This window comes from Mesoplodon mirus (assembly GCF_964341445.2).
Source record: "Mesoplodon mirus genome assembly, chromosome: X".
In the NCBI taxonomy this organism is placed as follows: domain Eukaryota; kingdom Metazoa; phylum Chordata; class Mammalia; order Artiodactyla; family Ziphiidae; genus Mesoplodon; species Mesoplodon mirus.
Genome location: NC_138981.1, coordinates 82,735,453 through 82,751,738, shown reverse-complemented (window position 1 = coordinate 82,751,738; position 16,286 = coordinate 82,735,453). Strand labels below are relative to the sequence as shown.

At 38.2% G+C, this 16,286-nt stretch overlaps 1 protein-coding gene across 4 annotated transcripts in view; it reads right to left on the bottom strand.

The window, feature by feature from the left end:
- DIAPH2 (diaphanous related formin 2) overlaps window positions 1–16,286 on the bottom strand; it is an 886,034-nt gene that overhangs the window by 221,438 nt on the left and 648,310 nt on the right. For all 4 annotated transcript variants that reach the window (XM_082609568.1, XM_082609566.1, XM_082609565.1 and 1 more), the window contains one exon: window positions 7,611–7,775. In XM_082609568.1, coding sequence (XP_082465694.1) covers window positions 7,611–7,775 — 165 coding nt within the window. The remainder of the gene's footprint in view (window positions 1–7,610; window positions 7,776–16,286) is intronic.

The following is a 16,286-nucleotide window of genomic DNA, read 5'->3' as shown; positions in this document are numbered from 1 at the left end:
CGGGACTCTGGGGGGATTCCTGGGCATGAAAGCCTTTCTGTGTCCCGTTTCCTGTTTGTAGTGAATAAACTCCAGCCTCTGTGACCTTCTCTGAGTTCCAAAGGGCAGATTCAAACAGTTACTAATGAGGGAAGGGAGGGGATGCAAAGACAAGGGAGGGGCAGCCAAGAAACAATAGTGCAGCCTTGGGGCACGGTCCTGGTTCCACCTCAAGGCATACACATAACAATATCTTTGAGCTCTTCTGCAGAACTAAAACTCCCAACAAATGGAAGATGAACTGCTTGATGAAGCATTCTTCATTCCAGAGAGAAGGTCATAGTTTGATAACCTCAAGAACCACAGCTCATCACGAGACCACGGGAGGCCAGATTCAAGGAATGCAGACCCTGCACATACCCTGATACTTACTAGCAACGCTGCCCTTGAACCATTGCTATTAAACTCCTCACCAAACTCCTCTGGGTTGGGACACACAGTTTTGAGGGGCATGAGCCTGCTGTGTCCTCCTTTGCCTGGCAAATCAATAAAGCTATTCTTCTGTACTTCACCCAAAACTCTGTCTCCAAAATTCGATCCGGTACCAGTGCACAGAGGCCGAGTTTCAGCATCACTTCCTGGTGTTTGGACATAATTCAATAATAACTTATTTATGGGGAACACTTCCTTGAAAAATTCTATGTGAGGTGTTATTGCTAGAACTAAAGATATTGCATTTGTGTGTGTGTGTGTGTGTGTGTGGTACGCGGGCCTCTCACTGCTGTGGCCTCTCCCGTTGTGGAGCACAGGCTCCGGATGCGCAGGCCCAGTGGCCATGGCCCACGGGTCCAGCCACTCCACGGCATGCAGGATCCTCCCGGACCGGGGCACGAACCCTTGTCCGCTGCATCGGCAGGTGGACTCTCAACCACTGCGCCACTAGGGAAGCCCAAGATGTTGCATTTTGTTTCCTGGTTCTAGTTATTACTAGACTTTAATGAGAAAAGTAGGCATTGAACTGATTTTGTTAATATTTTCAGTGTGAGGTATTATGTTGTCTTAGATTTCTAAAGGGCAATATCCAGCTTTCCATAAACAATTCTGACAACTTTGAGAAATATCTTTAGAAACATTTATGATATCCTAAATTGTTATAATATTAATCTAAAATGTGTACCCATTTAAAAACCATTTATACCAGTAGGCATTTTTCTCATGTTGGGGAATGTGGGTTTTCTTTAAGTCATGGATGCCATTATTACATATTCCTTTAGTTCCTTATGATATAGTATTTAGCTTTTTTATACAAGGAACAATCATATCAGAAAAATAGGGCATCTACTTCTGGCCCAAAGTAAATAGTCAAACAGAATACAACAGTTGATAGGTGACATCATTTTCTAAAGAAGAATTCAATGATGTCTGTATAATACAGTAAAGTCTGCTCTCCGGCACAGCTGGGGAATGAAGTATTCTGGTCAAATATTCTGCTTAATAGAGTTACCATGTATTTTACATGGATTGCCTATTTTCAAAGAGTTGCAATAGCTCAGAATAAACCTAAGGCTATGTAGCCAGGGTGGTCCCATCTGAGCTCAAAGGGAATTATCTGGGTGTGTGTGATTAAATAGGGGGAGCTGGTGGGCCCTTAGGGCTCTATCTGCATGAAAGGATTTATGCTGGTACTTCATTTATCCCTGGCTTCTAGGAAAAGGAAGATACCTGCCTAGGTGCCTGAACAAAAGGGAGGAAGAAGGGCAATGGAGGGGATTATGGTTTGAGGATCCCCTTTAGGTCTCTAGGACTTAAAAAAAAAAAAAAAAACCTTTTAAGCCTACAAGGAGAAAGGGATCAGAAGAGATGAGAAATAAACTTTTTAAGAAGGGTCTCGGGAAGCGTGGCTACGTCTGCACTGAGCATAACCCCACACTCAAGTACTGCAAGGATTGATGGCAAAATTGGAGCAGCAGGAGACTGCAACCTTGGCCTGGATGTGGCCATTATCATTGAGGGCAACTCAAGCAGCTTTGCCAGCAAAAGGCATTCAGCAGAGGGGAGCAGGAGCTGCAGGAGGACAGGAAGGGCAGGACTTTGTCTATTTTGTTTAATGCTATATTCTCATCACCCTAGAATAGGAGGCACTCAAATATGTGTGGGCAAATGTCAAGCGGTGACTATAGATGACACATGTTTGAGCCCATATGAGATGACTCCAGATGTACTTGTGGGAGTGGAGACTTTGCAGAGAGTTTGAGTCCTGCCAGTGGGGGTAGAGAAGAGATAATCTGGGATATCTGGATTATTGTTACTAGTGTAAACATCTGAATTCACAGGTGATGAGACAGTTAGCTTACAAATAAAACTATATTATTTCAAGAGGCACATCAGGGTCTTTGCTGTTTCTCAAGGGCATCTTCATAATATTAATTACCATTTTATTGGCAAAGCAAATAGGCATCAACTTTTGAGGCATCTAATAGAGATTTTGGATGACGGAATTCTAGATAATAGAGCTTATGTTACTGATTAAGACTTCTTTGCTCAAGAACATATTTGGTTTCTAACATAAGTCCACCATTTTTACAATACTGTACTAAAGTTTCCTTTAAATGTCAAGTGCTTTGTGAATTGAAGCCTTAAAAATGTTTCAAAATAACTTAGTGTTCTTGGATAAGGAATTATATACACAGTCTTTTTATGCAAAAATTCATCCTCATTTCTTTAAAGGCAAATTGCCTTTAATGAATGAATAAAATGTTCTATATATTATCAATTTAGCCTTTGAGTGCAGATGCAGATGCTCACCTTGCTTTCCAATTATAGCTTAGACTTATACTTGATTGAGTCCTTGTGAAGAGGAAGATGGCTTGAGGAAAATGAGAGCTTCTCAAAGTTAAGTATCTCCATAAGCCAAAATGGCTACAAGGAGCTTTCGGATAAGGTTAGATTTTAAAAGAACAATTACTTAAGACAGAAGGAAGAACATCCCTAACTGAGAATTAGGATAAGAGTGACCTTGGTTGTCATAACTCTCGATGCTGCACTAGCTAGGGAGCAATTAACACAAGATGACAATCACACATTTGCCTCCGAGCCTTCATTTACTAAGCCTTCGATACTGTGCTCTCTGTTGTAAGAGGCTCAGTTTCTCTTAGGCACTTCCTGCTGTTTTGTTCCACTGCCTCCACTGTCAATACTTGACTTTTCCCAGTCTGGAAGGAGAGTTCAAGTGATTATGGCTTATTCAGCCAACCTTAGGATGGTCTGGGCTTTAAGTAATCTTAGTTCTTTTGATTTTGTAAACCACATTAATTTTCAACAGTTTAGGTTTTATCCTGAAGACACAAGTCATTAAAGAATCATAAGTCAGGAAAGTAACATTATCTTGTTTGTTTGGTTTTCTAAGTTTTACTCTGACTATAATGTGGGGAATGGATTAGAAGTTAGAAATGGTAGGAGAAGTAGGCAGAGAGACCAGTCAGGACATCATTGTAATTAATAGTCCAGCTGAGAGATGGCAGGGGCCCAGAACTAATGTAGCGTCAGTGGGCTTGGAGAGAAATGAGTGAAGTCCAAAAATATTTAGGAGGTAGAAGCAACAAGACTAAACAATGGCATAAAACTCCATGATTTATAGATATCACTTAGCCTCCTAACACAGCCATTTTAACGCTCATCTAAGAGCTGTTGAAAAATCGTTGAAGACTTGATTTTTAAAAATATTCTTAAAGTTTAGTTATCAAATGAACAGTAGCAAACACTTATTTTGTTGAGGGGAAATCTGCTAGCCTGATTAAGAGTAATGGTAACATTTTCTTCTTAAGTTAGGCCAATGGATCTAGTAATCCTATAAAGCCTTGTTCCTCTATTTCTAGTATATAAGATATAGAATGAGGACGTTCACACAACAAATATTTATTGAGTGCCTGGGTAACAGATTGTTCTTTAAAAAACAAAACAAAAACACACAGAAGCAGCGGAAAACTGACAGATTTAAAAGAGAAAAGAAATATTTTCTATAATTTACTTGGAGCTATGAAAGTTATTGAAGTATAATACTTGCCTCAAACACTTTCCCAACAGCTGAAATTAATTTTTATGCCTAAGCAAGATGCTGCATGGTGGTGAAACACACAAGGTTCACTGATTTTGAACATTCTATTCCAAATATCTCGAAAGAAAAAAGACTGTGCAGTCAACTATTTGAACTAGTCGAATGACTGAAGCATAAAGGAGAATAAGCAAAAGAGATGCTTTGATATTATGTAAATCTGGAATTTTTCTTCTACAAAATATTCAACTTAAATTTAGGGATTATTAATTAACCTTGCCTATATTATAAGCAGTTTTTAAAACTCTCTTGCTCTCAGAGAAGCTAACTAGAAAGAGAGTCTTAATTCTGTATTTAGAAACGTTTCCAATTACATATATCTTCATGACAATATATAGGACATTCAACTGAACATCTTCAATATCCTTATTAGTTGAGTAATATGTAATATGAATGATATGAATAATTTATAGAGCAGCATCTCATAGAGATTGCCCAATTTTGCTTTCATTCATTTGAATGTGATTATTTTGAAAAAGGTCTTAATCCATAATGTCAACCCTTTTTGTTTATTTCCATATGCCCCACCTTTTAGAGGTTATCTCTTTTAGGAAGATTTTTTTCATATCTGTATTTTGTTTATGCTACACATGCCAAATAGATCTCCCAAGATGAAACTCTGAGCTCATTTGGAAGTAATTTTATGTAGCACATGAATCAGAACTCTTATTTTCTTCTCAGCACTACTGATATTTTATTGCTTCCATCTATAGCCCAATATGCTTTTAAGCGCCAAGAACCCTGAGGCCAAACACACAAAGCACTAAGAAAATGGGAACTTGTGGTGATGACAACTTTTGTCTCTCTTTCAAGGCTCATCCCCCACCGGGAGAATGAAATCACTTTAAGCTCACTATGAAACAGGGACATGGTGAGCATAGATGATTGACTGAAGCTGGTGATGTTGATTTAGGAGTCTTCGGCTTATAGGTCAGGTGTAAAACCCTTAAACCTACTTGTCAAAATCAGCTTGTCAAAGTCCTATGGATTTTTCCAGACTGTCTAAATGTCACTTTCCCTATGAAGGCTTCTCTGGCCAGCTCAGGCAGGGTTAGGCAGCCCCTCTTTTATATTACTATAGCACCCTGACATATTTCTATGGCAGCACTTATCAAACTATATTGCATTTGTCCGTCGCCCTCCACTCACGGATAGAAACCATTCTCTTCCTTTTGTCTCTGGACTAAAGCATTACCAAAATCAAGTTGGTTCTCAATAAGTAATAATTGAATGGACAGGGAGAGAATGGCTAATAATACTCTCCATCTGCACAGCATAGGTTATGAAGTGTTTTCACACTGTGGTGAGGAAGCCATGGCAGGAATTATCACTCATATTTTAAAAATGAGGAAACTGATGCCCAGAGAGGTTATGTGACCAACTCAAGTTCAAAACAGCTAAAAAGTTGCACACTACTTCTCATGACAGCAAGTCTAAAAGGATTGGTAAATAGAAGTGGTAGCAGTAGTATTCTGTAGGACAGGTGGCAATGGCTGGCCAAGACACAGTGTAGGAGCTGGTCACCTGTTTTGAAAGCTCCCAAACTCTTAGCAGGTTCGCAAGAAGTTAACTTAAATGCACACACAACCAGGCTTCAGAATGTCAACTTATTTACAATGAGAATGATTTGTGACAAATAATTTCCCTGTACTCAAGATACACCCACAGTGAAGCCAGTAGACAAAAAGATATATCCTGTTTATGTATGGAATACAAATGACTCTCTGAAATTCCCACCATGACTCATAGACTCTAAAGAGAAAGAAGTTCTTTGAGATCAGCAGTGTAATCCCACCATTTCCTAACTAACTAACTAGCTAACTAGCTAGAAAGATAAATGACTTACCTAATCACATAGCTTGTTTGTGAGAGCACCAGGACATAGAATCAGTTCTTCTTAACAATAATATCCTTACCTTTGTAAAACTAAGCTAGGACTGAGAAATAATACAAGTATAGTTCTTGGCAAGGCTTCTAAGCATCTGGCTAATAGGACTAAACATAGGCTGTCACACAGGAATTATAATTAAACAAATGCTACAATGTGAGAGAAGTACAGCAAATTCTACTCTATGTCCACATATTGGGGAGTTAGGGGGCACATAATATGACAGGCAGTGTTTTAGGATCCTATTTATGTTAAAAACAAGGTCCTTTTTCACAGAGATTGACAATATTAATTATATTTATTTATCTCTATTAACCCATAGACATTGATGCTACCAAAAAAGAGAATTATTGGATTTATCTTTTCTGTGTCAACTGAAGTGTATTTTCTAGTCCCCGTCCCTTTTCAACATACATTTTTTTTTTCTTTTTGAAAATTATCCAAGTAAGTATAACCTGGGTGTGTTCCTAATGTCTAAGTTTTGAAAAAGCCACTCATTGCCTGTAGAATATATTTTGCTACTTATTGACCAGCTAAAAAGTTAAATATGTGTGTCTATTAAGAGGCAAAGACCTAAAACAAAAATCAGCTAATATTCTCAGCAAAAAATAAGACAAATGATCATATTTATGAAAGTTTCTGGTTTAGCTTCTATTATCAAAGCCGGGGTGTACTCTCGGTTGTCTGTCCTAAATCAGTAGATGAAAGCAAGTGCTTTCCACAAGTATATTTGTATTTCATAGACTGTGCAAATCACACCAAAATCAAATGATTTCATGGAGCAACACCATCAATTAAGAGAGAGAGTCTTATTTAGCGAAGGATTGCTTTGGGGATAGAAACATACCTCTAACTACAATGAATTAGTTTGTTGATTGATCTTCCTACTGGGGATAATTGCTAGAATTCCTTCTTTAACATAAAGGGACTTTTACCTGTTTGATATCAACTATTGTGCATATCTTTCTGTTACTATCATAATCGGAGACTGTGCTCTTCTATGTCTTCACTGGATGCAGAGAAATATTCCCACAGCATTTATACAACAAAGCTTTTGCTTCCCTCTAGCATCATAACAGGCACCCTGATGATCGACCTCCGATTAATGCTAACGTTTACCATTATCCCCAAGTTACAGGTTGAAAAAGGAGAGCTCACATTCTGAAAGAAACTTTAGGTATTTCAGGTCATTTATTGATACAGAGTCCAATTTAGAATCAGTTTCTCATCTAGACTATGAAAGAAACTTATTCATCAGTCACAGCATTTTAATGTATTGAGTAAAAGATGATTTTAGATGTTAATTTTTAAGCTAGGTCAAATTATAATATGCTGTATAAAAAATTCAGGGTCATTTGAGTACCAATTCATTCATTTTCTATAAAATTTCAGCAGTAAAATTCCCATGTGTACCTAAAGTTGAAGATAATTCATTTAGGTTCTCATTATACATTAAGCCAGCCAACAATTTTTAATCCATGTCACAGGTATAAAATATCTGTCAATTCCTGTTAAAGGGCTATAACATGAAATCAATATGGTCAGTAGGTACATAAAATAAAATGCCTATGGAAGAAATTATATAAAAACAAAAGCAACAGGCCTTGCAAGGCTTTAAGGTGTATTACTTACCAGGAACAAAGTTTGGAAGTTGCTGAGATCACCGAAAAATTCTTCTATGCTCACTCTCTTAGCGTCAAAAATAAAGTATTCTCCAAGATTCTCATAGAGCTTTATCATGTTGTTGTGCATGGTGAGTAGTTTTTCATACTGTTCTCTGGCACCCTTTGTAAAGCTGTAGCTTTCTGTTAAGGAAACTGATCCAATAGTACCTCAAAGGCAATCACTAGGTGTTAGGACTGAATTATAACATTATTTCTGTAAACACTTCTGCATTACTTTGCTCGGGTTGCCATGACAAAATACCACAGATCAGGTAACTTAAATAACGGAAATTTATTTTCTCACAATTTTGCAGGCTAGCAGTACAATATCGAGGTGTCAGCAAATTTGCTTTCTTCTGTGGCCTCTTTCCTTGGCTTGAAGATGGCTGCCTTCTCCCTGTATCCTTACCTGGTGGTCCCTCTGTACATGTTGTCTGTGTCCTAATCTCCGCTTCCTAAGAAGACACTGGTTATATTGGATTAGGGCCCACCCTAAGGACCTCATTTTAACTTACTTACCTCTGTAAATGTTCTATCTCCAAATACAGTCACATTTTGGAAGTTTTGAGGGTTAGGGCTTCAACACATGAATTGGGGGGGTACAATTCAGCCCATAACAACTTGCTGGAGTCATCATATTGGTCAGTGAGCTTTGAAAATCTATAAATGAGGCAGAACTATTTAATGTATAACCATGAAGAACATATTTGCTAAAACATGTTTGCTAAATGAAAACACAGAAGTATAAACACCAGAAAACTGCCTCATATCTTTTTAGGAGGGAGATAGGGTAGAAACAAACAGCAATGAAAAACTTAGGGAAAAAAGTATATATTTTATTTTTTTAGAAATACATATTCTATATAGATGGAGAGGTTACAGTGAATTCTATATATAGGTTATGTATCTATATGTGTGTATATATACCTATACACATATATCCCATATGAGGAGGGGAAAAAGAGGGAGAGAGAAAAAGAAGGGACGAGAGGAAGAGCTTTGGAGAGGGAAGGATGGAGAGGGGAGAGAGAGGGGGAGAGAGATTCTGCTGTAGCTCTAGAACCTTAATCGCCCAAAGGGCTTGTTCAAACCCGAATGCTGTTTGCTGAGCCTGAGCCCAGGGGCCTGAGGATTATAATTTCTAACAAGTTCCCAGATGATACTGAGGCTGCCAGTCCGGTGTAACACAGCAGGACCCAATGAGGCCTTCCCATGACAGACCCCTCCTCCATATCCTCTCCTTTAACTCCTTTCTAAGTGCTTAGATAACAGTATCTGATGCACATTTCCTCAGTTGTTTTACAGATGCTAAAACCCCCACCAAATGGAAGAGGTTAACCACTTGGTGACCTTGAGCACATAGCCCTGCAGGCCTACTGGAGCCTGAGTATTGACAGTGTTAACCCCTGTGACACCACCCTGTTACCTCACCACCAACTAATCAGAGAAGTGTGCACAAGTTGATCACATACCCTGCAACCCCCCTCCCTCACCTGGTCTTTAATAATGCTTCCCTGAAACCCTCTGGGAGTTTGGAGCTTTTGAGCACAAGCCACCCACACGCACTCTCCTTGTCTGGCGCCTATAATAAATGCTGCACTTTCCTTCACCACAACCTGGTGCCAGTAGATTGGCTTTACTGTGCATGGCCAGAGGACCCAAGTTTGGTTCGGTAACACCAGGACTACACTTTCAGCAGTATTTATCCCAAAATTAATTACATCACTGTTTTAAAATTTTTATCAAAAAAGTGATAACAACTACCACTACTACCAAACATAAAATGAACCAGGTATGTAAATGTGTCTGACTAAATGTATCTCATTATGTGTAAATTTATAGAAATAAATTATCGACTTTATTCCTGATTATAGAAGATACAGATATAGAAAATTATCTCTTTAGGTGACTTAGAAATATAAAAACGTAAGTAAACTAAAATTTCCAGCAACTCAGTGTTGTGAACTTTTTGGGACATTTCTTTCTGGTCTTTCTTCTATGGCTGAAAGCTTTTGAATGTTAATTGATAAGAATGCTTCAGAAAAAGGGCTTCCCTGGTGGCGCAGTGGTTGAGAGTTCGCCTGCCGATGCAGGGGATATGGGTTCGTGCCCCGGTCCGGGAAGATCCCACATGCCGCGGAGCGGCTGGGCCCGTGAGTCATGGTCGCTGAGTCTGCGCATCCGGAGCCTGTGCTCCGCAACAGGAGAGGCCAGAACAGTGAGAGGCCTGCGTACCGCAAAAAAAAGAATGCTTCAGAAAAAAGTAAGTAGACTAACCATGAAGAATATAAAGGAAAGCAAATCTACCTTTTACAATTAAGTCTATTAAAAATCAATAATGATCACAGAAGTAAAATGTCTTTAAATGTAAAGGTACTAGACTTGGACTTGTTAAACAAAAAGAATAATAGCACAGTTTGGGGTGTGCTATTTTAAGATCTACTACAGTGTGTTCACATTTTGTGATAGTATTATTTTAACAGGTACTGATAACTGTGTCTTGAAATGCTGGATTTTATAAAATTTTCTGAACTCTTCAGTGTGTTTTATCATAACCTGGGGCCAAATTTATTTTCCATGGGAACACAGCTCTAGTTTCACAATGGAAGTCAGTGGGGAAATCAGACCATTTCTGGAAAATTACTTTACAGCTGACACTTACAGGATACAGCAGGATTTTAAAAGTGAGATGCTCCCCTTACCAGGCTCCTTCTTATGCTACTTAAGTATTAGCATTCATATTAGCCACACAACAACCTCTTCCTTGCTAAGGAGTGACATTAAATCTTTCAACCCTCAAGTCCATTTTGCTGTCAATAGACCAGAAAGAATTAATGCATTTCTGACTTATTCTACTTGCTTTTTACAAACAAAAGGGTTGTATGTAATGCTACCTACATATTCTGATTTTACCTCTGAGAATATCAACATATATTTGTTTGATTTTTTAAAATTAATTAATTAATTTATTTATTTTTGGCTGCATTGGGTCTTTGTTGCTATGCGTGGGCTTTCTCTAGTTGCGGCTAGCGGGGGCTACTTTTCATTGCTGTGTGTGGGATTCTCATTGTGGTGGCTTCTCTTGTTGTGGAGCACGGGCTCTAGGCGCATGGGCTTCAGTAGGTGAGGCTCGCAGGCTCTAGAGTGCAGGTTCAGTAGTTGTGGCACGTGGGCTTAGTTGCTCTGTGGCACGTGGGATCTTCCTGGACCAGGGCTCGAACCCGTGTCCCCTGTATTGGAAGGCAGATTCTTAACCACCTGCCACCAAGGAAGTCCCTATTTGTTTGATTTTTAAGAGAGTGTTGAACATCCTGTTTGAGAGCTGCAGAAATAAGACAATTTTCTTTATTTCTCAGCACAGAATGAAAGTTAGATTTTTGTTTTCTAGTCTCTCTTGCCTAAATAAAACAGACTCATGCCAGACTTGCTAAGAATACGCGCTTTGCAAAGGTCACTTACTTATATTCTATTTGCAGCAAGGTACTAAACTGTATATTTCGGAAGGCTCAACACCTGTACAACACACAGAAAAAGCCAAAGATTAAAGAAAAAAAGGCAAAAAAACTGGACATTTACCATTTATCATAACACAATTTTTCACCAGCCAAAATATGCCCATGTGGTGATACACAATTTCATAAATTTGCTCTCCTAGAAGAAAAACTGATTTCGGAAATTCTGTCTGTATACCAAAGTGAGAAAATCTGAAAACCTCTGGGAATGGTTTCGCTTAGAAATAACAAATGGAAAGCAGCCCAGTCTCCAAGTCCTTTACTTCTCTTCACAGTGAGTACTTTGTAAAAGGGATGCAGGACATGACTCAGCACTGAAATCTTTCACAAGAGCAACCCTGTCACCAAATCCTACTTGGGATTCTGCAGGTGAAAAAGAACTGGACACCATCATTCCTTTCCACCTCGTTATTTCATTTAAGACATTTTTTATTTTCTTTTTTTGAGCAACCACTAAACACAAGATACTGGTTAGTATTATGCTAAGCATTGTGCTTGATACAATGATCATTAAAGCCTAATCCAGACCCTGAAGCAGTTTATAATCTAATATTACAAATAATTCTACTTATTAATTTGCATTTGTACAGGACTTTACCATTTTCGATATACTTTTCCTTCCACTATGTTCCATATCCTTCATAACAACCTTGCCAAAAAGGCAAATACCACTATTCTATTTTTAGAGCTGTGGAAACTAGATAAAAGGCACTCATTTTATCAATAAACCTGTAAACATAATAAATTACATTCTCCCCCCCCAAAAAAAAACAAAGGCACTCATCCATCTAAGGTTAGAATGTAGTGAAGGTGAGCAGATGTGCCACACCAAAATATGCCTCTTTGGCATAGATTATTTTGAGCTGATTGAAAAACAGCAGACATAGGAAAAGCTCTGAAAAGAGCAAAAGTTACCCATTTGAAAGGGAAATTTCCATTTATAAAGGAAATCTCCATTTGTAAGGGTGTCTTCCTCTCTGTACCAGGAAGAGAAGGATGACACCAGAGAATCAAGGGTATCAGGTGCATCACTGGTGAAGTTGCAGATTTAATCCTGCAGAACAAACCTTATCCTTGTGTATGGTGCTTTTCCCTGTAACCCTCTCCCCCATTATGGGTGTCCTCACATCTTTCATTTGTCTTTAGCTGAAGATGGTATTTAAGCTGGTGACTTAGGCTACTTTGGGGAGTTACTCATTTTTTTCCGAGTATCTCCCAGGTACACATGAGGTATTCAAGTTTATTAACTTCTCTCTGGTTTTCTCTTGTTATTCTGTCTTGTATTACGGGGAAGCGGTGGGGGGGGGTCCTCAGCCAATTACTCAGTAGGGTAGAGAAACAATTATTTTTCCTCCCTTATAGTAGACATCATGATAGACCCCTGCATGATACTAGTCTAACATTCTTTTCACATGGTAGAAGTGTACTATTTATAATGACAATGACCTTCACGCTGCCAAATCCAACATTCACCCCTCTGTCCTCCTTTTGATGTCTCAGCTACATCTGACACATTTAGCCACTCTTCTTAGTTTCTATGACACACACCCTCATGCTTAAAATGTTTTTCCTCTTACCTCCTCTCCTTCTCTGGCAACTTCTATAAAATGTTAGAGTACCCTGAGGGCTTGGTCCTGACTCCTCTGTCTATAGTCTAACTGACCAGAGCAATTCACATGACTTTAAATACCATCTATATTGATGACTCCCAAATTACTTGTAGCTCCAGTCTCTCCCCTGAGATACTTTTATAATCAACTGCCTGCTTGTCATCTCTACTTAATTTTTTTTGTTGTTCATGGCATCTATTGGTATCTCAAATGTAAATCCTCTCCTTCAAACCCTCTGATAGTTTCCCACAACACTTGGAATAAAATCCAATTTTCTTCTCAGTATTTATGAGGCTCTACATGATCTGGCCTTTACCCACCACTGCAACCTAATCTCACCCCATTCTCCCTCTTAAGCACTATGCTGAGACTCATTAACCTTCTTTCTCTTCCTTGTGCCTAGCAAGCTCTCATACCCAATTCAGGGCCCTTGCACTTGCTCTTCTTTCTGCCTAGAATGTTTCTTTTTTACCAGGTCATTCAACCTCAGCTCAACTGCCACCTCCCCAGAGAGGCTTTTCCCCAACCATCCAGTCTAAAAGGTCCACTCCCATCACTATTACTCTGGCCTATTTTATTTCATTCTGAGAACTTATCACTATCTGACATTATCTCTTTTATTTATTTACCTGTTCATTGCCTATCTTTCCTCACTTAAAAATATAGCCCAGGAGAATAGACCTTGCCTGTCTTGTTGACCACTGACTCACTGAAAGCAGCTCTTTTGCCCCTTTCCTGTTTGCCCATTTCTGTTCCCCTCTAACCTTAAAAGAACCTAATTATAAGAATGAGATCACTAGGTAATTTAACCTAACTCCTAACTTATGCTCTCCTGAATGCACACCACACCTTGCCTAACCTGTTGGTTCTTTTCCTAGATAAAAAGCAGTAAGAATGAAGAATTAAGTAGTTAAAGAATGACTAGCTCTCTACCCCCAACGGCCCCCTTAGCAATTCTGCAGGCAGATCACACAGGCAAGATACCATCTGAAGAGAGAGTCAGCCCCTCTGCACACAATGGAGAATGATGCAGAATCCAACCTCCTGCCTTGATGATTCACTGAGATTCTTCCTCCTTTTCCCCTTTAAAAACTGTCATGGCTGAGCAGAATCTTGGGAGTTGGTCATGGGACATGAGTCCATCTTTTCCCCAGATTGCCAGCTTTTCTGATTAAAGCACCTTTCCTTTCTACTGACACTTGCCTCTTGATCATTGACTTTAGAGTGGTGAGCAGCCGAACCTGAGTTCAGTAACATCATCAGCCCCTAAAACACGTAGCAGAAATAGTAGCAGTGAAAAAATAACTAAAATCAACAATAATAATAATGATCATTATACCTAATCTTTTATTTATTTTTTTGTTTTAATTTACACTGTGGGAGTCATTGTGAACGCTTCCCATGGATTAATGCAATTAATCCTCACAACTGTTTTCTGAGGTAAGAATTTACCCAAGGTCAGACAGCTGGTAAGTCACAGTAATGGAAACAAACTGAGAATGGGTCCAGAACTCATATTCTTAACAACTATGCTATAGTTTCTCAAGAAATATTTAGTGAAAGAGAAAAGTCTCATTATAACATCACATTGGAAGATGAGCCATGGCTTTGACTTGGATACTTGGGAAACTAAAACCCTTCTTATACATCTTAAGATAAACCAATTTCACAACAAACCTTATTGATAGAGAATATTTTAATAGTGATTTTCTGAATACTTGAGAAAAATTTTCAATCCCCTCATATTTTCATCAATCTTGACATTTTAAATTCATTTTTAAAGGTAGACTTCAATCATTGATTTTATTTTAAAACTATATATGCAATAGAATATATTTATCAGTAGAATGATGGTCTGTTTAAGTTGTTTGTGTAATTAGACCTAGATGTGGCCCTAGTAGACACTTTAGTAGATAACATTTTAAATTGGGCATTTTATTTATCTCCCATATTAGAGACCTGAAATTGAGAATACATTTTAAAGGAAATAAGTCTTAAAGTTATCTTCTGGGATGCCTGGTAAAGAAATAATTTATTAGAAAATGTATTTTATGAAAGGGTATTTTGTGGCTCATTGGTAGTTTTCATCCTAGAGGCCAAAAGCCACTTTCTTGTCATAGAGATACAAGGCATCCTTATAGCTACCTATAGAATTCTGTTCTATTTATAATGTAAAGTGCATATAACGGGATCGTGCCTACAGAGAAGAGGGAGAAAGTAGAGATTTGAACTGAGCTGCTGCTTCCTATTTGGGAGTATTTAAAGCTTCATTATAAGAGAGACTTTAGAAAATATGTTGTAGACTCTTGTGATGGACTTCTCTGGGCCAGGCAGCCTGCCCTTAGCTGGGTTGTGAGAGCACGGAATGAGAAGCCAGTGGCCATGTTTAGGGTGAAATAGGAAGGACAGTTACAGGCACACTGTGTAACTAATGCTAGAAGCTCTTCTGATGCCTTTCCCTGAAGAACTATTGAAGAAAATGGTGAGAGCAGCAGGAAAAGGCCATTTGCTCCTGGATGCCCAGATTTCTTGGCCTTTGGTGCCACAGGAGATGGTGACAATGGCTGTATTGGTATCAAAGAATAAGGTATTTTGTGGAAGATGATTAGACTATTCTGGGACCAAAATGTAGACTGACCTCTTCCCACCTGCTTAAGCAACCATGGGAGTCCTTGAAATATTGAGAGAGAAGAACCCTGGAAAAACAATGATCTTTCCAAGATGAAGTTCAGAGATAGGGGTAATTCATAGCAATTTATATACTAAAAGAAATAGAAGCTTAAAGTGGTAAAGTGGGCATATCAAATGCATGTAAAGTTATCAGTTGTAAGGGGAAAAAAGCGATTGAGAGCAATTTTCCTTTTATTAGTTGACTTTCAGATTCCTTTTTCTACAAAGACAAGCATTTCTGATTTTTCCGGCTTAGAAATTTTTGAAGATAACTGTGAACTATTGTAAAATTACATCATCTTCTCTCTAAGAGAAGTGTTTGTTGCAGGGTTTATAAGCTAAAATGTGGTCAGCATTTTGAAAAGCTAGGAGGTAAAATGTTAACCTTCAAAAAGTATTATTAATTTTAAACCATTTGATATCAATCATGAATTTGGAAACAATTTATAAAACATACATCGTAAGTCCCACAAAGCATTTTTATATTAACTCATTTGAAAATCTGACATAGGGAGGCAGTCTTCACACAATTACTTTCGTATTTACACACTACACAGAATTGTCTAAAGCTTTTATCATCTATGCTTTCGTGTGACTATATACATATTTATAGATTATATTCCTTACTAATATAATAATAGTATGGACTTGAAATTCAACCTGAAATAGCTATAATTCACCCATAGGCATATATTCAAATAGGAAATATTTTTAATACTTTTATATTATTTTATACTTTTATAGTGTATATTTATATACATTATATATAGTTTTAAACTATCTTCAGTAGCTAAATTAGCTGTCTATAAGTTGATTGAAGGTAGGTATTATAACCCTTGCCCTCTAACTGGC